This window comes from Acomys russatus, chromosome 21 (assembly GCF_903995435.1).
Source record: "Acomys russatus chromosome 21, mAcoRus1.1, whole genome shotgun sequence".
NCBI lineage: Eukaryota > Metazoa > Chordata > Mammalia > Rodentia > Muridae > Acomys > Acomys russatus.
The window spans coordinates 54,452,280-54,474,875 of NC_067157.1; the positions used below are offsets into that span (position 1 = coordinate 54,452,280).

The 22,596-nt window shown below is 40.7% G+C and overlaps 1 protein-coding gene across 1 annotated transcript in view; it reads left to right on the top strand.

Annotated features, from left to right (window-relative positions):
• The window catches only part of Pacrg (parkin coregulated), a 440,569-nt gene that overhangs the window by 62,518 nt on the left and 355,455 nt on the right, over positions 1–22,596 (top strand). The window contains exon 2 of the mRNA XM_051164090.1: positions 4,486–4,620. Within this exon, the coding sequence (XP_051020047.1) occupies positions 4,486–4,620 (135 nt within the window). The remainder of the gene's footprint in view (positions 1–4,485; positions 4,621–22,596) is intronic.

Genomic DNA, 22,596 nt, shown 5'->3' on the forward strand with positions numbered 1-22,596 from the left:
TTTGGAGCCCTGAGCTGTCTCCAGCAGCCATGGAGGCGGCGTGGGAGCAGTGTTGTCTTTCAAGGTCTAAAAGAAAGAGCTGTGAGCTGCAAATGCTATAACCCGCTGAAAAACTGTTTCTGAGTGCAGAGACCAGGCCAGTCTCTGAGGACTGAAAAGTAAGAGGATATGTTCTCAGCATTTCTCTCTGAAAGAACGTCTAAGAGAGTTCTTGCAGAAAGGAAGCGTTAAAGAAAGGATTTAGGGATGACCTGAAGGAGGAGCATGGTGGAAGCTAAGTATAAACAACAGTTCAGACACTAAGGCTGAGAGAAAGTGCAGTTGTGTGGGGAAATAGGAGAGTGCGGGTGCAGGCTTTTCTTCTGAGAGAGTGGTCTCCAATTGTCCTTCTTGAGAGTTGACAATTATGTTTGTCAGTTGAAGAAGAAATTGTAAAAGTCCCTGATTATATTATGAATAGCCAGCAATGGAATATGTAGAGATGTAAGATTTCTACGTAAGAACTGAGAACAATACTAAAAATTAGGATATGTTATTCATATATAATGTAACCCTTAGACCAATCACTACAGAAAGCCTTATAGTGATGCATACTCAAAAACTGATACATCAATATATAAACTCTAAATACATTCAAGTAACTCCCAGGAAGGAAGAAATAAAGATTTTTTTTTTTTAATTGGACAAAGGAAAAAACAAAAACAAATCAACATGCCGTACTTAATTCTTAACATAGACATACACTGAATTCAAGTGATCTAAATTTACATAGTAAATGGCATAAATGATAGAGTGAATTATGTAACATGACCCAATGTTATATTATCTAAAAATATTTTCAAATGTAATAAAAGTAATGTTGAAAATTTAAGAAAGTGGATAATGGTAACATGAAATAAATACTTATTAAGAGAGACTTTTTTCCCAGAGCCTCCGTCTTTCTCCTAATTTTGGTTCATGAAAATCTATGTTCTGATAGCTTTATTATCATAAAACCCTGATCATAAGTTAAAAACAAATAGTATGTCTATAATTATATTAAGTAAGGCAAACTTCAAAGAACAATTACCACACAGAGAGAAAATCATTGCATAATGAAACAATCCATAATAAAAATGGTCATTCTGTCAATAAGTCATAAAAGTCCCAAGTGTGGATGTACATACCAGACTACAGTGTGGCCAAACACGCTAAACAAGTATTTACAGAATGTGGAGCATTAGGCAAATGCCCATTTTCAGTTGAAAGCACTCCTCTCTCAACAACTGATATATAATAGCTGTTGGGAAATCACAGAGAAACACAGCAACGCTATCAGGAAATAGGACCAAACTGGTTGTTTTGTCAACCTGATGCAAACTACAAATACCTGGGAGATGGACTCTCAGTGGATGCACACCGGAAGGTTCAGCCCACTGTGGGCGGGGCCAGCCCTGGGCAGGTTGGCCTGGGCTGTATAAGCAGGCTGAGCAAGCCACAGGGGTAAAGCAGTAAGCAGCACTCCCCTGTGCCTTCTGCTTCAGTTCCTGCCCCAAGGTTCCTGCCTTCAGTTCCCGCCCTGACTTCCCTTGGTTAGGCACTACAACTGCAATAAACCCTTTCGTGCCCACCTTGACTTTAGTCACAGTGTTTGTCACAGCAATGGAAGTCTGACGAGGGCAGGGCCTAATCAAAATTTCCAGAGCATCCTAAACAGTAACAGTAGAATGCATGTCCTGGATCATAAAGCATGACTCAGCAAACTTAAAACCGCGAAGCCATCCAAATATACCAAGTCCGCAGAAATCCAGGAGATTTTTGAAAACCACTGGACTATGAAAATGATATGCTACCTAACAGACTAGTTAGGCTAGCACCTAAAAAGTACTGACAGAGAAAGCTACAGCGGTGCATGCATACATTGAAAAAGAGGGGATGTCTCCAATCAATCATTTAAGCATCCATAAAAAAAAAAACTAGAAAGATAATTGCAAGTCAAGTTAAAAAAAAAGGAAATAAACACAAATGAAATTGAAAACACAAACTATAGAGTAAACATCAAAGCAAAGAGTGAGTCTCCACAGAGAGACAGTAAACGCCTAGCAAGACTTGACAAAGACAGAGACACGAACTGCCAAGAAGCAGAAATGCATAATGGATGTCATTACATATCCCGCAGACATGAGGAACATGCTAACGGATCATTTTGAGAGTCTAGATGAAATGAGAAAATCGCTAAAAAGTATGAACCACCATACAATAGGAGGCATGATTTGAATATCTGTATAACTCAAGGAAAGAGAATTTATACCTCCCAAAGCTCACACCTCCATCATCAAAGATAACAGAAAACAAATCACACAAGCATATTAATTGATGTGAAAAATTCACATTTGGTAATAAAAAGGTCATTCATTCATAATTTTAAAACCTTTGGAGAAAGAAAAGGGGAAGAAAAGTGGGGAAACGCTCTACTGAGCACATAAAGAACTGTACAGCGTTAGTTATGCTAGCCCCCAAGAGGAGACACCCCAGATGGATGTCACGGGGACTGTTTAGCATACTGTAGTGTGTCCATGGCACAGAATATGCTTAGTGTCAGAGTGTGTTGAACTATCTTGAAAAACAGGATGTTTGCAGATCTCTACAAGTTGTATAGGCAGAGTCAATCCCAAGGGGTTAGACACTGCAGGGAAACTGGATAAAGAATACATGAAGTTTATTATGTAATGTTTTCTCCAATTGCACGAGGATCTACACTTATCTCAAGAAAAAGTCAAATAAGAGAAATAAAGTACATGGGACTTATGCTGCCCAGTCATCTAAAGACTCTAAAATATCAGCACACACACCCACATATTCACATAATTCCCGTGCACCACAGCACTGTCATTTTCAGCAAATATGTGTTTGTGCTTCACAACACCATACTTTGGCCAAGTTTTCATTTTTTAGATTTTATTCTGTCACTTTTTCTGATGGTGTTAAAATGGTGTCGTGTTGGTATATAATAATCTTTTTTAAAGTAATCTTTTGGATTAGAGGGAGAAGAGGTGGGGAGAGAGGAGAAAGACCGAAGTTAGTCCTCAATCAAGTCACCAAATCATGACTGAAACTTTAACACTTGATGAGATGCGAAGTCCAGCACCTCAGCTCGGGCCCCAGCTGTGCGGTTCCCGTGGTAACTGTGGGGTAGAACACCATCTCCTCTATGTCCAGCTCCCAGTGGAGAAACCTGTGCAGGGTAGCTGTCGAATGTACATGGCCATTTTCCACCTCAGTGAATCTGGCTGAAGGTGGTGGTGAATAACTCTGAATCAGTACAAATTTCAACACTTCAGAGCAGTAGTGTTGGTTCTTGCCGACGACCCCACATTGCTTACTCATGGACACGCGTGCATCCTAACCTCCAACAAGCGCCAGCTTCATTTCAGCATCCTGTTACGTTCCTATTTCTTAAAATCCCAAATATTACCTTCCATACATAAACTAGAGACAATGTATGCATCCCTACTTTATGACATTATTGCAGATGTTAATATATTTGTTAAAACTGAAGTTTCAGGAAAAACATTGTAAATTAATATAACAAATCACGTTAAGCTAAGTTATTTGCCAACTTGTTCATATTGTTTAAAAAACAGTTGTGATTCTATTAAGCTAGTATATGAAATGACTGGTAGTTACCTTTTTATAATAAGTAAGACAAATGAATATGTTCTGCTTGTCTGTACTGTAGCAATTCAGTAGACTGCAGTTTTATAAATAGGTTATTCAACATTCAATTCTATAGCTTAGTGGATTAGTTCAGATACAGATAATGAAGATTTAAAAGATAGCACTCAGCGTGAATAATTCTACTGAAAGCATTTCTTTTAATGAAGAATGCAGTTTGGGGAGCAAGAGGGTCTCACATAATTTATTCTAATATTGTTTCCTGGTGAATTGAGATTACCAACTGCATTCTATATGTACACATAGTAGGTCACGTTTCTTCTTTATAAACTCCCTAATTTACCATTCACCTTATATCTAGTCTATAATTTTGTGCTTAATATTTATAGTAACATAGACCATCATTTTAAACATATACGCATATTGAGACAGAGAGAAATTTTAAAAGAAATATTTTAAATTTGTTGTCTCATCATCCTCCAACATCGTACATCAGACTTGAGTGTCAAAGTTGTAATTATTAGATTATTTTAAAATAAGCTGGGAGTGGTGGCACACACCCTTAGTCCCAGCACTCTGGGAGGCAGAGACAGGTGATCTCTCTGAGTTCGAGGCCAGCCTGGTCTACAAAGCGAGTCCAGGACAGCCAAGGCCACACAGAGACACCCTATCTCGAACCTCCTCCCCTCCAAAAGAAATATTATAAATATTTAGACTTTATTTCAAGTAAATTTTCTGCAAAAGGTTTACATTATTTTATTTTATTTTAAGCCTATTTTTAAAAGGTAATGAGTTTTTTTGGTTTGTTTTGTTTTGGTTTTTTCCTTCAAGGTACGGGGCCCTCCAGCTGCAGGGGCATTTAAAGAAAGGCCAACCAAGCCTACCGCATTCCGAAAATTTTATGAGCGAGGAGACTTCCCAATTGCCCTTGAGCATGACTCGAAAGGAAACAAAATTGCCTGGAAGGTAAGTCTGGCACAGCTGTGACAGCCAGCTGCGCTTCTGGGAGTGACACCCCAATGCCAAACAAACTTGGCGGCTAAGTAAATAAACTGGAGTAATTTCTCAGCCAGCCAATGGTGGTCGGAGAGCTCTTAGGGCCCCCTGTGTCAGGCGTCCACCTTGACTAACAATTAAATTATAGCCCTCAAAGAAGAAAATGACAGAGTTGCTTTGCCTTAGAGAATTGTCCACAGCCCAATTCATCTCTATTTTTATGAGAGCCTGGCAGCCCGGCCTGTTTCCAGCAGTCCATCAGATGATGGACCTGGCGGCTGGATGCGGAGCGCAACAGCCATTTATCTCCCCCAGATTTCACCTTCCTGCAGGACACTTCCAAATGGAAGCTTTAATTACCTAAATGGATAGGTCAGGGCTGTACGCTCCCTGGGAATGCGGAGTGGAATACACAAGAAGGCGGCTCCTCTATCCCGGCTCCACGCTGCCGTCGGCCGGCCGGGACAAGGCTGCCATCCTTGACTGTTAGAGGCTGACCTTGGCCACCAAACCATTACAGCACGGTTCCTTTCCCGACAAAAGGTTAATTGGCTTCAAAATAAATGTATTGCCTAATGACTCCATCTTAATGTGGCCATGCCTCTTTTCCAAGACTTACTGATATACTTGTGAAAACAAGCCAGTCTCTTAACGCGAGTAGGCTTTTTACCATTTAATTTGAAGAATGGATGCTCTTTCTAGCTGTTTCTGCTATTTAATTAATTTTTGTTATGAACAACTCTGCTTTGGGTGATACTTATCAGCCAGAAGGGCCTCTCAGCCTAAAGCCATCAAAGCCACTGCAAGAACCACATCAGGTTAAGGAAAACAAAGTTTGGGCCCTCCTCAAATAAGTGACTCAGCTGACACTTGAGCTAACGAAGTCAGTGTCTTTGTCTGGAGGTGGGAACTCTCTAGAATTAGGAACAGTTAAATGAACTCAAAATTGTTGAATTAAAGAATTTACCAGGCAAATGGCTGAGGAAGGGGCATCAAAGTTACCTTTCCTCCTCCCACACAGGAAGACAAAGAGCTGTGTGGATTTTATCTAGTCTTTCTTTAAAATCATTTCTCTGTCATGAGCAAGCACTTCTCAACTCTAAGCAGTCAGCTGAGCTCAGATATTACCAATGATGAGAGAAGCAGAACAAAAGCTTTATTATTGAGCTTTGTGTAAATGTTTAGTGAGGGCGGTGAGACGCTTTATGACTGTCCTATGCTCTGTCACCATTAGAACTGGGACCTGTTTTGCGAGGGTGTCAGGTGGTGAAGAAAATGCCAGCATGTCTACCTCCTTCGGTGTGTTCGTCTTGGCCTAAGTCAGCACCTCTGACATTGGCAGTGGGTTGGGCTCCTTTGTATATGATTCTGCACATGGACTCTGAGTTTGGTTACCTGTGCTATGGTTCAGATAAGGAAACAGAGGCAGTCCGAGCAAGCCATCAGAGCTCCTGATGGTTACAGGTAAGTGGGTTAGGAAGCTTTAAATAACTTTGGCCTCCACATACATTATATTCATGACAATTTATAATGTAGATTTATTTTGATCTCCTCTAATAATGTAATTTTAGAGGCATCAAGAAGCTAGAATAATTACCTTGAAAATAAATTATTATAAAATAATTAATAAGGAGGTGCCTTTTTTACTTCATGTTTGTGAATCCAGCATTCAACTGGGGGTAAGTGCTGTCTTTCTTTCTGGGGATGAATTTGTTGGAACTACTATTGATTATAGGACTGATTGAGTAAGCTAAAAAGCAGTGGTAAAGAAGAAACTGTTTATTTACCAACGGCACTGGCTGTTCAAGCATGTAAGCTTGGCGAGGCAGCTTATTGCATAGCCTGGGCATATCTGTCTTTCAGGATTTTTTTTTTCTGTATTCCAGCATGACTGTAACATGAAAATACAGCACCGACGTTATTAGACGTAAGCTGTGGACACCCTCAGTGTGTTCATATTTACTCTTTGATGCGTTTACTATGGGCACAATCCAGTGCTAAGCAGGAGTAGGGGAGTTATTTACTATATCATCCCTAAGGATGGGGCGTTGATATTAAAGGGAATAAAACAAAAACCCCAGATCTTGCACTGAATGTATCTGTGTAGGGCATGAATCTGGTCCCCATGAAGCAAATGCCTCTTCTTAAGCCATAGCACCTTTCTCACTGCAGACTGTCCAGGGACAAAATTCCCCCAGGAAGTAATAGGCCTTTCTCAATACTTCTTGAGATAGGAAATCCAAAGGCATTTGCAAGTACCCTGAGAGTGTGTACAGTTAGGTCAGAAAAATTCTGAAAGCCCTGTGGCTTGAAATACTTAGTCCTCACTGCCCATAAGCCACGCAGAAGACTATCCCCTCAATAAGCCTGGCAGTTCCTCTCTGTCAAGGTACAAGTCATCAAAGCCCTTTTTCCTTGCTCAGGATTAGCTGAACCAGCCCAGGAAAAGGCAAGGACAGCAGCTGCGGAGTCACCTTGTAAATTACCTAATACAGTCAGTGGCTGGAGCCCGTGAATCCCACGTCCCGTCCTTGACCTCACAGAGCAATTTAGCGTACCTGGGAATGCTCCTTTGTTCCACAGGCCAAAACAGTATGGCAGGCTGAAGCCTTTGGCTCCCCACTGGAGCCTGTTCCTTGCAGACTCCCCGCAGCTCAAAACACTGCCAGCACAACCTTCTATAATTGCGGGAGCATTGCTCATTTGCACTCTGCCGTGGTACAACTGGCCACATGTGACCATTAAGCTTCTGAAATGCTCCTACTGAGACCGAGAAACTGAATTTTTAATTTTATTTCATTTTAATTAATTTTGATTTAAGTCACCACATGGCTACCACATTCAGCTGGATAACTCTAGATTAAGATCGTGGCTATGAGACATAAAGGCTAGATCTGTTCCTCAGAAAGATGATAAAATTATAAAATTTTATGTATAAAAATAATTTTATACATAAAATTATTATTGAAAATGACAAGGCAAGCTATATCTGTGTAGCTTTGCATAAAATAAATTTATTGATAAACACGAGAGAAACTTTATAAAATATATATAGCAGAAGTTTCTATATTCTTGCCCATTGCCAATTTACCATCTCTGAAAGATGATTAGATCTGGTCTAGAATATGAAGTGTACCAGCCAAGCCTGGGGATTCTCTTTAAAGTTGTGAACATGCATTTTTAAAGATGTCTAAGGAACTCTTGTTCCCAGCTATTGGAGCCATGCAGAAGCACTGTAATAGCTTTTCCCACGTTTCTCGATACTGTTAATAGTCAGGGAATAAAGCTTTTATTTTGTGGGTGATATCTTCAATATAAATGTTATAAGCACAGAAATGGAAAAGGGGCAGGTGGTCTCGATAAGGTAAGACTCAGATACCAGCTTGGACAATAGAAATTTACAACCTGTGTTTGAGTTTTCCCACTATAATTTCCATCCTTCTGTCTCTTGCACTAATGTAATATGAACCACAAGGACAGTGTGGGATGAACGGGGCTCTGCCTAACAGTTCCATGTGGACATCCTGGAGACAGATCTGTCAGGGAAGAAGTACACTGCACGTCCCTTCCACTTGTGCTGTATCAGTAAGGAGTGGAGACAGGCACACACACACACACACACACACAGAGAGAGAGAGAGAGAGAGAGAGAGAGAGAGAGAGAGAGGAGAGAGAGGAGACAGCCTGTGGGGGAGAGGGGCTAGACCCAGATGTTAGTGCTTTGGTAGCACAGGGAATTATGGGGAAGTTTATATTGCATTCTGGGCATTGTCCCCTTGATTTGGCCTCAAGGCACCATCCATCTTCCAGTAAGTAACTAGTGTGAGATCTTCTAGGTCTCCCTCCTGTGTCTTTTTCCTCAGCTCTCCCTTCTCTGCCACTTCTCCTATTCCTTCCCTTCCTGTCCTTTCCCACTCCCCTTTCTCTTCTTCCTCCCTTTACAGGATTCACTTTCTAGAAACCACACTTTTTCCAGGAGCTTTTCTAGAGGAGACTGAAGTTGGAGGTCACCTGAATAAACTTTAAATAAAACTCATTTTTGCACACTCGGTGCTCAATGAAAATATTAATCATAATGAGCTGTGTAGAAATTATTATTCTATTATAACTTTGGGTTTCAAACTATTATTTTATTTAATATTTTAACATTATACTTTTTAAAAGCAGTCACTTCAATGGAGACCTTGGAAGAAAGTGTTAGGGAAAATATTATAAGCACATTAGCTTTTTAAAAACTCCACCATGTGGTATTGTAAACCACTCATTTTAAAGATGAAAATGACTGCAGATACTCTGAAGTATCTCTAAATTCTTTCACTTTATAGGCATTTTGATAAATTATATTCAGTTCACCTCTGTCACTCTGTGTCACTTGGCCGTATGACAAGCACTAAATGGTTTTGTTCTCTACTACGCTTCCAAAATATCAACTTAGGATACCCATATATTATATGGATTTGACTAAGAAACAGACAGCCTGTAGCCTTCTGGGGAAATTATTATATACTGCAGAAAAATCATAAACCTCTCACGTTGTCATAAAAGGAGAGCTATCAACATGGGCTTGTATTCTGCCTCAGAGCCCCCACTCTTAGGACTTTAAAGCCTCCCATGTGACAATACCTAGGAGGTTCTTGTCCTGAGAAGCAAGCAGGCATGACTTTTGCATGCCTGTTCCTCCACACTTTTATTTAACATGTAAATGGTTTTCAGTAGTCACCTATATTCAGTAGGCCAGACACCAGCAAGTGTATGTTAGAATGGATCTCAACAACTTCTATTCACCTCTTCAAGGACTCATTGGCATATCAAAAATTTGCCTTGAAAGGATGCATTCCTCAAGGTGAATGTGTTAATTACACAGCTGCTACTGATTAAAATTCTGCTGATGAGACTGTTTCTCTATAAAAAATACATCTTAATATTATTCAAGTAAGTATAAGCATTTCTTTGTAATACTTTTTAATCAAAGAGTGTTTTATCTAAATAAGTCAATTGTATATTTGCACCCCACCCTATTTAAAACTTACTTTATGTCCCCTTATTAAAAAAGACAGAAGCCTAAGGTACATGACGTTAGCATAAGTGAAAAGGTGAAACTGGGGCCCAGGATTAAGACCGAGGTGGACTTGTTAAGAGGGGCAATGGGCTGAGTGTTTCTGAGGCAAGGACCAGCTCCCAGTCCCAGCCAAGCATCTCCCCAGCCCAGTATCTGCCCTGCTGCCAGCACAGGCTCCTCACTGAGCAGGAGCAGGAGCTCTGTAGTGAAACTCAGCCACACCAGAGCCCAGTGCTCACACTTCCCTTTCTAGTCACCGATGCAAGTCTCGCCTTTAATTCTCTAGGAGCCATTTTCCTGGTCTGAAGGACAATAATGTCATTTGTTTTAATTACGGGAGATGAAGGGAGATTTGTTTTATAATTATTAAAGTAATTATATTTTGTGAAGTACTTTCCACAGTAAATTTTACATAGAGGCTGAGGAAGAGAAGCAGGAAGTGGGGAGCAGGGCGTCGGACTGGAGCCCGTGGTCTTTGCGGTTCAGAATTACAGTAGCAGTCACAGGACTGATGAGCTGAACTCTGAGAACGTTCCTGAAGTTTTGCACCAATACTTTCCCAATGGTTAATTACTCTTTTTATCTCACTCTCAAAATGACAGAGGCAAGCTCATCTCTCTTCCTAAATGACTAAAAGCAAATGTCTGACTTGAATATCTTAGTCACGAAATGATGCGCACAAAACCTAGGAGTCTTCGGTTGGTCTTTAAAGGGACTAGTGACGTGGCTTGCACACCTCTCAGTCTATGTTGAGTGAGTGCCACACGCAGGTTTGCCTCACTGCTGTTTCTTCTGTTTCTTTTCTAATTCTTTTTCACTCTCAGCACCATCGGTATTCTCGGGTTACAAAAACCCATCAGTGTGACTGTTTTCATTGACATAACTGACAATTCCCTACCAGAAAAAAAGTTACTTAATATAATAATTATTAAAGTATGTGTTGATTTTCTTACAATTAAAATCAACCCCAAACCATGGTAGCTCATTATCCAAAAGTATGATTGCATTTTAAAGTAAGGCACACTGTAACACAAGAGGACCTCATTTATTTGCCACTGGGACAGTCACTCATTTCTACAATCTTGATTTATAATTTAGTCCTTTGGTGCCTTCAGAGTCTTAAATGTTTCAATTTTTTAAGGATTCAGAAAAAATTAATGCTCTTCTTGTCACCCTTAAGGTAAAGCTGATATTGATTTCTGAAATCATGTAGGCAAATTTATTGGAGTTGAATAATTGGCTTTACATGAAGAAGGATGAATGCGTTCATGGAATTTTCGCTGACTTCTGTTGCGTTTGTGGAATGTAAAAGCTTTATTCAAGTAACAGGATTTAGTAGAATCTGTAAAGCAAATTTCACAAGACAAGTGACAATTTGCCTCATTTTTGTAGAAAAGAGATGCTACATTTCCATTGTTAATTTCTATGATTAATTAATAGCCAGAGCAGTTCAGAAACCCTTAGGAATAACCCCCTTCGGCAGTTAGTGTGCCTCGCTGTATTTGGGGGTTCCAGTTTTTGTACAGTGCTGTGCTTGGGGGTTTTGCTTTTTTCCATGTACAACCCCGATCTTGTATTTGTTGTAAATTGTTCCACCTTCCATGTGCACAGCTTAGAAATTCAGCCCTGTGTCAGAAATTACTTGAATTTGGATGGGTGGGGTGACCTCTGAAGGTGGGTGAAAGGTTTTCTGCTGAATGGGCCAGTGCTCCCTGCTGCCAACATAATTTATGTTAGAAATTAGTGTGAATGGTTCACTTTTATGGAGGAGAGCTGCTTGTAGCAAGCCTGCAGAAACAATTTCCCCCCAAGCCTCCATCTGTTCCTCAAACTAGGGCATATGCCATCTCATCTAGCTGGAAAGTCAACTGATTTATAACTCCCGGAAAGCCTGTAGATTGAAAGGAAAGGCCAGCCACCGCTCGGTGACAGTGATTTGTTGGGCATTGGCTAAGGACAGTTCACATTACCCAGGGCTGGTGGGGAGGCATGCAGTGTTGTGAGTTGCAGATCTTTGTAGATGGACAGCCAGAAGGAAAACAAGCCACCCCGCTTCTCCAGCTGGGCAGCACTGCGGAGAACTAAGAGAGGCCTTGCTTCATGGCTTGGGGGAGTCTTGTAGCCACGATCGTGTGTTGTCACTTAATATCCCAGGAAGACATGAGAGTGCTACTACCACTGATTGGTGACCCTTGCCACCTTAGGGTAGGGCCTCTTGACTCTTTCAACTGAAAGTATGTGCTGTTGCCCGTCATAACGTTCCGTTCAGAGACACAGAGAGATCTTTGATTCATTTTCTGCGGTCTGCCTGGAAGGTACATCTCTGGTTCTAGGCCAATCAGTAATTTGGGGACTAGCATCTGTCTTCCTGCTCATCACCCGTCATAACCCTTTACTAAAGCATTACACAGACCAGAAATCGCTCTGTAGATTCCAAATGCAATCAGATCGACTGATCATGAAAAAGTCTGTCACCATTTCATGTTACTTAGAGTGGAGTGTATTTCCAGCAGTGATATTTGTGTTGTTTCTGCTTTTCCTTCAGGCAAAATCTAAATCAAATAATAATAAATAAGTATGCTGATTTTAATCCATTTTTGAAGCTATAATCTTAGGAAAATAATTTTACTCTTATCACAAAGCCTATCCTGACCTTGTAAGTTTAGTGTGAAAGTCAGTGTTGGCAGACTAGACTACTCAGTTGAACTCATGTACCTGAAATAAGCACGGGAACTGTTATGACTAATTATACATTTTGTTATTTCTTTTTTAGAAATATTTTTCTTTTTAAAAATTTACTATAATTTATTCACATTACATCCTGATTCTTATCCCCACGCTCTTCTCTTCCCGTTTCCACCTTCCCTCCCTCCCTCCCTCCCTCTCTTCCTCTCCTGCCATATTCCCCTCCCCTAGACCTCTGATGGGGAAACGCCCTCCTCTGCCACTGTCTGGCCACAGCCTATGAGGTCTCATCAGGACAGCTGCTTCTCCTTCCTCTGTGCACTGGCGAGGCCTTCTTGCCAAGGGGGCAGTGACCAAACCGCGGGCACCAGAATGCCTGTCAGAGGCTCAGCAGAAGCCCCTCTTCCTTCCCCGCCCCTCCCTCTTCCCCGCCCTCCCCCTTCCCCGCCCTCTTCCCCTCCTCCCCCCCCCTCGACCCCATGTGGAGAATCAGCTGCCCTTCTTCTACTACATTTTGTTCTTAATATGAAATGTACGTGTGTTTATCCTACAACACACGAAAACCCTGAAGAGCAGAAGAGATGTACAGGTCATCATGCGTTCTTACTGAATGTGGCTGCAAACGATTGCAGAAGTATCTTGAACTCACCTTTTACATCACCGAGCTCACAGCATAGGCAACATTGTCATTACTTTTTAGCATGTAAGACTTGCCTGCGTCTAAACTGCCTGCTTTGAAGGCAACACCTGCTTACAGCAGGACAATAGGAAAGTGACAAAACGTGGACAGGAAGTCAAATTCATCCTGATATGTTCCACTCAGTCTTTTTCTTTCAGATAGTTTTTATTTTACTTTCATGACAAAGTTTCTCACTTGAGCTTTTTTAAGGAGCAATGAAAGGCTAGCTTAAGAGACCATAATGATAGGTACGTAGCATTTTGAGAATTTTAACAGTTTTTTACAATTTAACAGGGAAAGGGCAATTTTATAAATTAAAAAAAATAAAAATATAATATCTATTATATTCTCTAAAAGATGACATAAATTAAATAGAAACTATTTGTGTAGTGTTTGTAATTGTTACAATAATTTAAATGTGAGTTTGTTTATAAGGTTATAACTTGAATAAATTAATGGTATTCAAAAATTGATTCTTTAAAAAATTTAAAAATTATGTGACAAGGTTTTGTCTTATAATCCAGGCTGGCCTAGGATCCAGGGACCATCTGCCTCAACAACCCCAGTAAGGAATTATGGAACTGTGGCTAGGCTGACAACCATCTTTTAATATGCAGTTTCATTACTAATGCCCTTGGAAAATACATGTGCCAACATGTTTCCATGTGTACCTGTGTTTTATTAGGACCGTGTGTGGCTTTCATTGTAATAATTCTCATGATGTAATGCTCAATCATGAGAGAGAGAGTGAGTGTGTGTCTGTGTGTGTGTGTGTGTGTGTGTTTAGGATGCTTTCATAGTTCATTATAGATGAACCTCATTTTTTTTTTTTTTTTTTTTTTTTTTTTTTTTTTTTTTTGCTACTGGAAAAAATGTACAACTATACCAAATGATTAAAAGTTAATCTTCAACCCCTAATGTAAGATACCTCTTTTCTAACAAATAACCCTGTACAATTTCCAAAATTGGGCTTCAGGCTGAATAAGAAGCCACATTTTCTAAGCTATAAATCCCCAACCCTGGGTCCTTCTTTAGACACAAGTCTCTCTGTTCATATATCACTATGCGATTTCATAAAAATGAAATGCTGTTACTTAGTATGTGTAAATCCTCTCATGTCTTTATGTGTAGTTTTTCAAATTCCACATACATAAAACACAACTACTTTATTAAATGATAATGACTTCCTTCCCTGACTCCACAGACTATAACGTCACTGTCGCCTTTCATATAAACGCTAGAAACTGAAAGCAGTCTGGTTCTCAGTTCACCCCTGAAAATCGACCCTTGTTTGCCTTGTGTGTGCATCATTTGGCGAAGCAAGTGAGCAATCACTCTATTTTTGATAATTAAGGTTTGTTACTATCTTTTGTTCCTACATTAATATTACAAATTTATTGTCTGTTTCTTTGAAACTTTTGTAAGATCATGGACTGTCACTTTGGTCACACATTTTCTATTTCTTTCTTAGAACAAATGTTTTGTTCTCTCATCGCTGCTGCCACTGCTCTTGGGCCTTCCTCTTCATCTACTTTTTAAACTCCTGCAAGAGTTTTCTTATGCATTTGTGTTTTCTTTAACATTGATCTCCTCTCACTGCCCAAGAGTAAGTTTTTGTAGTCTCAGGCAAATTGCACAGCAGCTAACTAAGACGAGGTGCCTGGTGTGACCACTCTGTCCAGTGCTGGTCTGCTGGCCTGGCAGGGTCCTCTGTAAGCCTGGACACTAAAGGAGGTGCAGAGTCACCTGCAGTCTCCACAGTGCTGTCCCTCGGCCTTGTCCTCCTCTGATCTGACCTATGGCATTTTGCTTACATGATACACCATGCATAGGACAAAAATACTGCATCCTACGTCCTGTTGTCTGTGTTCTGGGAGGAAAGTTGGGCATACTGTTGGGCATAAAGTAGAAACCAGACAGTATGTTGTCTTGAAGATCACCCAATGCACCGTGACAAGTTGGTGACTGCCACTCCTTCCTCTTCCACCCCAAGTTTCGTGTCAGATCTTGTGCTTCTAACAGGCAGATAAGCAGAAGATAGGAAAGCAATGAAGGGGCCGCCTGCCTACTTTTGAATGAGTGCTTCAAATTTCAAAATCACAAGTTGACTATAAATTATGTGCTTTTGAACTGGCACTTTGGGCCTTCTGTCTGTGGAAAGTCCTTTTCTCTCAACAGTGTTTTCTAAGTTTCGTGAATTTTTCTGTGAAAAAAAAATGGGATTTCTTAATAGATTATTTTCCACTGTTTCCCTAGATCATTTCATTTCCATGTAGAGACACCATGTCAGAGACCTTTGCTGGGCAGACACTAAAACCACCAAGTCTCATGTGCTTAGAGTGTTATTAGAGTGCATCTCATTACAGAAGCTATGCAATCTCATCAGCACTTAGCCAATAGTGACCTGGCTAAGAGGAACTGGGTTTTACAGTGGATGTGACACAGGGCTGGGTGCTGTAACCTGGGTGATGTGGGCGATGATGCTATGGAGCATATCATATGGCATAGAAACTAAAATGTCAAAGAATTCATTTCATATCAAGTCTTAAATTGATTTCTTTTGCATAACTCACACATTCATAATCCTGTGTGTATTGAATGCCGTTGCTTTAATGACATAGCCCAAATAATGTCTATAGATAAACTTTTCAAATTGAAAAGCTATAATAATTTTACTCCTTTATAAATTGTGTTTGTTTTGATGAGTATAATTTTGGCATTTTGGTTTTATCCTATGTCAGTCATTTTATTGTTATAAATACTTACTATATTTTATATTTAAAATGGCCGTCAGGGGATTAATCTATACATCTCTACATTCATATATCACAGGGTGGCCAAATATCAATGAGGCATTACCAACCCCAACACTTAGCTAACTATTTTGAAATGAATATCAATACTTATATATTTAACAAGATGGGACTCCTATGCGAAAGTCTCTTGAGTCCCTATTAATATACGTAGTACATTTGCATTCTAATCTGCATCTCTCTCGACATCTTTAATTCACTATGTCTTCCTCTCCTTCCCTCAATTCCTTCTTCCAATTTATTTGCACTCTTTATTTAAAAAAATTTTTTACATGTGATAAATTTTGATTATATTCCTTTGTCCCTCCCAACTCCTTCCAGATCTCCTCTACCCACCTCATAGAAAAGAAAAGGACACAAACAAATATATGAATATATGGAGTCTGTTTTATGCTTGACAACTACTTCTGGGCATGGGCTGGCCCTGTGGTGTGTGAATATACCCAGTGACTCTCCACTGGAGAAAACTGACATTTTCCTTCCCGAATGGTATCAGTTGCAAATAGCTTCTTCGTTAAGGCTGGGACCTGGTGTCCACTTCCCCTCCTCAGTGCTGGGATTTTGCGTGGTTTAAACTTGTCCAGGTCTCACTTGTGCTGTCAGAGGCTCTGTGACTTCATATGTGTGTCAGCCCCGTTGAGTGTAGAAGACAGTTTCCTTGGAGTCATCCAGCAACTCTGGCTCTTCCAATCTTTCTGCCTCCTTTTCTGCATAGATCCCTAAGGCTGCAGAAGTGCGTTTGATGAAGACTTCCCATCAAGGGTTGAGCATTTCAGAGTCTCTTACTCTCTGTATGTTGTCTACTTGTGAGTCGCTGTGTTAAATAGCATCTCCTGCAAGAAGCCACTTCTATGGCGAAGGTTGAACAATCTATGGATATAGCAGTCTGGTATTAAATATCATTTTATTGCTGTGTCCCTCTAGCAGAATATTAGTATCAAGCTTTCCTTTCTAGTCTCAGGTCCTTGGCCACTCTAGCAGTGTCAGGTATGTGTTCCATCTCATGGATTGGGCTTTAAACCCAAGCAAAAGCTGATGTTTTATTCCCATAACATTTGTTCCACTGTTGCTATGTCTTGCTGTTAAGTCACTGCTGTAGGTCACAGGGTTCATAGTTGAGTGATACCGATGAACACTTTTCTCCTGTGGTAGCAGGCAAGCTACCTTCCAGAACCATGAACACGAGTCAGGAAGGGTGAACCTTGTAGCTGGGCGCCAGCTTTCTTTATGTTCAGTGACATAAGCAAGCATGTCTTCAGCAACGGAGTCTGTTAGGTTACGGAGAACAGCTGAATAGTCTTGGCACCAGATGTTTAGGGGAGTTTGTGGGATTCCTTTGGCCCAAAACTCTATAAGATGTAACCTATTCCTGGCACGGGAGGGTTTATGTGGTGGCATAACATTTCTAACCGCACATTCTCTCCCTCATTCTGTGCTGACTCCATTTAAATTCGTTTTGTGTATGTTTCTGTTTCAGGGCACAGCTATAGTAGTGGGCTTCCAAATGGCTCTTCAAAACCTTTAGTGTCAGTTGTCCTTCTCATGGGCCGTCTTTCCCCCTCCCCTCCCCTCCCCTCCCCTCCCCACGTAGTTCTCCTAATCTAGTTTCCCCATAGCACTATAGTCTATGTTCCCTTCCTTTCTATTTATTTTCTTTATCTTTTGAAAATTGCTACAGTTTAACTCTGACAAATACCCTTCCTTTAATTTATTCTTGTTTCTTTAAAGAATATAACTGTGATTCTCTTCATATCTACTTTTTACATATTGGCTTTTCATACTTTCATCATTGGGTTATATTGTTTGAATCTCCTTTTAAATTTCATATTTACATATTAATTTTTAGCTACTGTGATGTAAATTTAAGTGGGTCTTTTCTCGGAAGTCCCCCAGACTTGGGCTGATCAACCTATCTTTAAGGGGTCCTTCGTCTTTCTTTTGTTTTCAAGCTGTGGCCTCCATTTTGGATTTGAATTGCTTCTTCATTTGGTGTCTTGGAACATGCCTTCTTACTTTGAAGAAGGGATGTGTGTCATTTTTTAAATTGCTCATTTGGTATTGGTAAACTGGGCATATGAACCAGAGAACTTTCCATTAATTCTATAGTTTTTAAAAGATACATTAGTATCTTATCTTGGCTACAGAAAAAAAGGTCTGTGCTGAGGTACAATTGTTTCCTAGTGTGAGAGCAACTGTGCAACTTCTCTGATATAAAAAAAAGTCAATGTAATAAAAGAAAACATACTCTCTATTTCACATGGAATTGCTTTAATAAAAACAGTTAGATAGTGTATATCATATGACTGTGTGTGATTTGTGCAAACGTATAAATTAAGACAAGACAGTATTTTTGTTTTATACAGTCACAAGAACAAGACATGAAGAATTTGATAATTGCAACCTATTTTTATACATATGCAATATTTCTGTATATATATATATATATATATATATATATATATATATATATATAAGTTATATGTTATGTATTATCTTGTTCCTAATTTTGTCTGAAGTTAGGATTTCAATTGTCACATTATAAAATCTTACCAGCAAGCCAAGGTGATCAGGAGTATCTGAGGGCCACCTTTACCTTCTCATTTATTCTCTGGGAATGGTGAATTTCTTGACAACCATCATCCATCCATTGAAAAGCATATTTAACAGCATCTCATTTATGAAAAGTTCTATGACTTTTTAAAAAACACCATGAAGTAGTTTTCAAAAAGAAAGCATAATATTACATTGGAGATATTTACTTGTTAAACATTCTCCTTCCCTGAAAGAACTGCTTCAGACATATTAGCTGCCATCTTGAAGAGTCACTTGGGCAATGAAAACGTGTTGGTGTATACACAAAGGGATTGCTCATTATTCTTTATATTTTGTAAATGTATTACAAGACGTGCCAGTGACTAGACTGCAGATATTAAAGCCACAAGTCAAAACCACAAGAGTTAAGATTTTTATAATTCTATTTGGGAATCACTAGCTTTTCCTGCCCATGTGGGTTATAATTTTAACACTTCATTATTGTAACTTATTGCATTTAATAAACTAACAATTGAGACTAGCTTCAAGTCTCAAGCAGCAATTTAGCAGATGGCTCATTTCATGAAGAAGAAATGTAGATCTCAATGGCTGAGGTCTGGTCGCACTGGGGAAATGGAAGACGGGATGAAGAAGAAGATACACGTTACTTGCAGCATTACGAGCAATGTGTTGACCTGTCGCTAACATTAGCATCAGACTGGCCCACGGGGCCATCAAGCGCTGTATCTGGATGAGTATGCGTTCTGCGGAGTATATCTTTATGGGTTCTGTCTGTCAGCCTGATAGGACTGGGAAACAGTGCACGCGTCGGTGAAGCACCTATTTCAGTAAGAGCAGCCTTGAACGTAGACAGCAGCCACCCGAGGCTGAACAAGAAGCGCAAACAGGAGAAGGCCACCGCGTCGTCAGCACTGCTGTCTCTACTTCCCAATCTATAAAGATGTGAGCAAGCAGCCTGTTTCCCTTCACTGTGGAGCTGCCCGTGCCACGCCTTCCCTTCTGTGATGTAGTATATCCGCTGAGATTGTGAGCCAAAGGAAGTCCCGCTTCCCTTAAGTCGCTGTTGCTGAGCATCTGTCCACATCATTGAGAAAGTAGCTGGTGTACCGACATTTCTGGAACCTTTGTGACAGGAAGCTCTGCATGTCACTAATGCATCACGGCACTACTTGGACTCTCCAACAACCTTACACTCTATACAGCAACAGCAGTTCTGCATGTAGAGTCCAAGCACAAGTCCTGTGTCCTGCCTGGTCACTGCCACACTGGTCCTGTCTAGGTCCACCCATTACTCCACCTTCCCCTTATGCTTAGCCTAGTCAGCAGGCAGCTGCCCGTGTGGCACATTCATCTTAGAAAAAAGAGTTTGAATTTATTTTTATTTTGTGTGGATATCTGGTCTGCGTGCATGTCTGTGCAGCACAGGTTTGCAGTGACCAGGAGAGAGTGCCAGACCCTCTGACAGCAGCCTCAGAAGGAGCTGTTAACTGTTCGCCAGACATCACTTGTTGCCAATAAACAGACGCTCTTGTTTACATTCTGCCAGTTTATCATCCTGAAACGGTTTTCTTGCACATGTGCAGTGTAGTGGGATACAGTGTAGTGAGAGGGGAGGACATCCTATTGGGACTCTAGATGAGAGAAGCATGGGAGAATGGCAAAGTAGAAGGATCCAGAGGGTCCTAGAAGCCTACAAGTAGAACGTTATGATAGGCAGATTTGGGCCCAGGGGTCCCGCTCAAACTAAGGCACCAGCCAAGGACAATACAGGCGGTAAACTTTAAACCCCTACCCAGATCTAGCCAATGGACAGAACATTCTCCACAGTTGAGTGGAGAGTGGGGTATGACTTTCTCACGTACTCTGGTGCCTCACATTTGACCATGTCCCCTGGAGGGGGTGACCTGGTGGCACTCAGAGGAAGGACAGCAGGTAGCCAAGAAGAGACTTGATACCCTATGAGCATATACAGGGGGAGGTAATCCCCCTCAGAAACAGTCATAGGGGAGGGGAATAAGGGGAAAAGGGGAGGGAGGGAAGAATGGGAGGACACAAGGGACATTGAGATGTAACAAGAATAAATTAATAATAAAAAATTTTAAAAAATAAAATAAAATAAACCAAAAAACCAAAAAACAACAACCACAAAAAAAGAAACGTAGTGGGGTGCAGTGTAGTAGCACGGAGTATAGCGGGGTACACTGTAGTGAGGTGCACTAAGGTGAGGTATAGTGCAGTGCGGTGCAGTATAGTGGGATGCAGTATAGTGGGGTACAGTGTAGTCTCACAGTGTGGCCTGAGGCAATATTTTAATAAAACGACTATGTAAAAGTCATTGGCTACTGATAATTTTCTCTTTTTAAAATGTACTAAGATCACACAGAATAATGTGTTAAAGGGAAAATGCAATGAAAACCAAACAATGGTCTTTTCAGGTCCTATTAATTACTGAAAAACGTGCTGGAGTTATAGTCCAACACTAATGAATTAACAAATTCTATTTCCATTAAGTTTTTATTCCACTCAAAGACTAATTAAGGGATCATAAATGACTGTATTTTGTATATTTCCATGTAAATATTTTATGAACATATGCAAATATGTATTTCTTCTGTGAGCAGTACTTTCATTTTAAAGAAAGAGACACCTAAATAACCAGGTAAAGCCCCTTCCTTCTCTTTGAAAATGAAGCTCGTGCTCATAAGCAGACATGGGAAGCAAACCAGAGGGATGCAACTCCACTCAAAACGGAGGGATGCAGCCCCACAGACAGCTGCCTCTGGACACGGAAGTGCTGCGTCCGCAGGCAGATCACACGAGAGCTAGTCCCGCCCCAGGCTCAGCGAGGCCTGCAGGAAGGCACTCACACGCTTGTGGAGAATCTGCAGAACCATGTACTGTTCTTCGTATGAACACAGAAGCACATACTGCGGCAGCTGTGTGATGCGATAGACCTGGTAAAGGAAGAGAAGGAAGCGAGGGAAAGTGAAGTCGAGAGCCTGAGCACAGAGAGTGCTCGTTTGTCTGTTCTGCACATTCCTCCATTCATCATGTGCTTTGATGGCTGCATTTTGTTAGGTGCAGCCGAAGTCACTGGTGACGCCAGCCTCCTTACAGGGTATACAATTAGTCACAAGGAAAATGAAATGAGAAGTAATTTTAAATCATGCAAGACTTCCTGTGTTTGGAAATGTAAAGCTATCTATCTGCCCTACTGTCCGCCATACAAATTAGCAAGGAAAAGGGCATTTGAGAGATCAACCAGCAATCTAAGATATTATCTTAAAGTTTTAAATTTTGTGCAATTAACTATAGTACATATTTTGTGATTTATTCTGCTTCCCAAAATTAATATCACAAATATTCACCTGTTCCTAATGTAAACCTGTTGAGAGTTTTATAGCAGATGAAGTACAAATAGATCAAAATATTTTTTATTGCAAGAGTTTAGAATATTTTAAAGGGCATTTAAACATATAACCAAGCATGCTTTGAGTGAATGTACAATCAAGTCCAGATTCCAATGACATAACGCCTTGTCACTGTAGGGAGAGACCTTTACCTGTCACTCCTAGATTCAGGAGAGGACTCCTGACACAGAAGGCAGACTGGCCAGAGGAAAGCATACAGATGTACTTCACAAGGATGTGGAGTCCTGGAGAGATGGCTGCTCCTGAGCGAGTGTGCTGTAGGGTTAGTGAGGAGTGAACAGTCGTGAGGCAATGCGACTGGACAAAGCAGGAGTGTCTACTGGTAGCAGACTGGATGGAGCCAGGCTGGTGAGGCTCTTACCACAAAGCTAAGAATGTTCCTTTCCTCCCATGGGAGAGCCTGCCACCTGCTCCAGAAACCCCCCACTCCTGAAACTAACCCCTTGGGACACTGGATCCTGCCACACGTGCTTTCCATCCTTATATAGAGAAGGATGCCACACATCCGCATAGTGGGCTCTAGCCTGGTGGCAGCCGGGGAGCAACAGAGAGACATGCAGTTGGCCTGCCCACGACTTCAGCACTTACAGATACAGCCAACCATGGCTGAAAGATATACAGAACAAAGATTATTTCTGTGCAGAATATACAGCCTTTTCGTCTTGTCTGTGTAACCACTGGTGCAGTGTTTAGGCAGCATTCAGGCACTATAAGCAGGCAAGTTTAT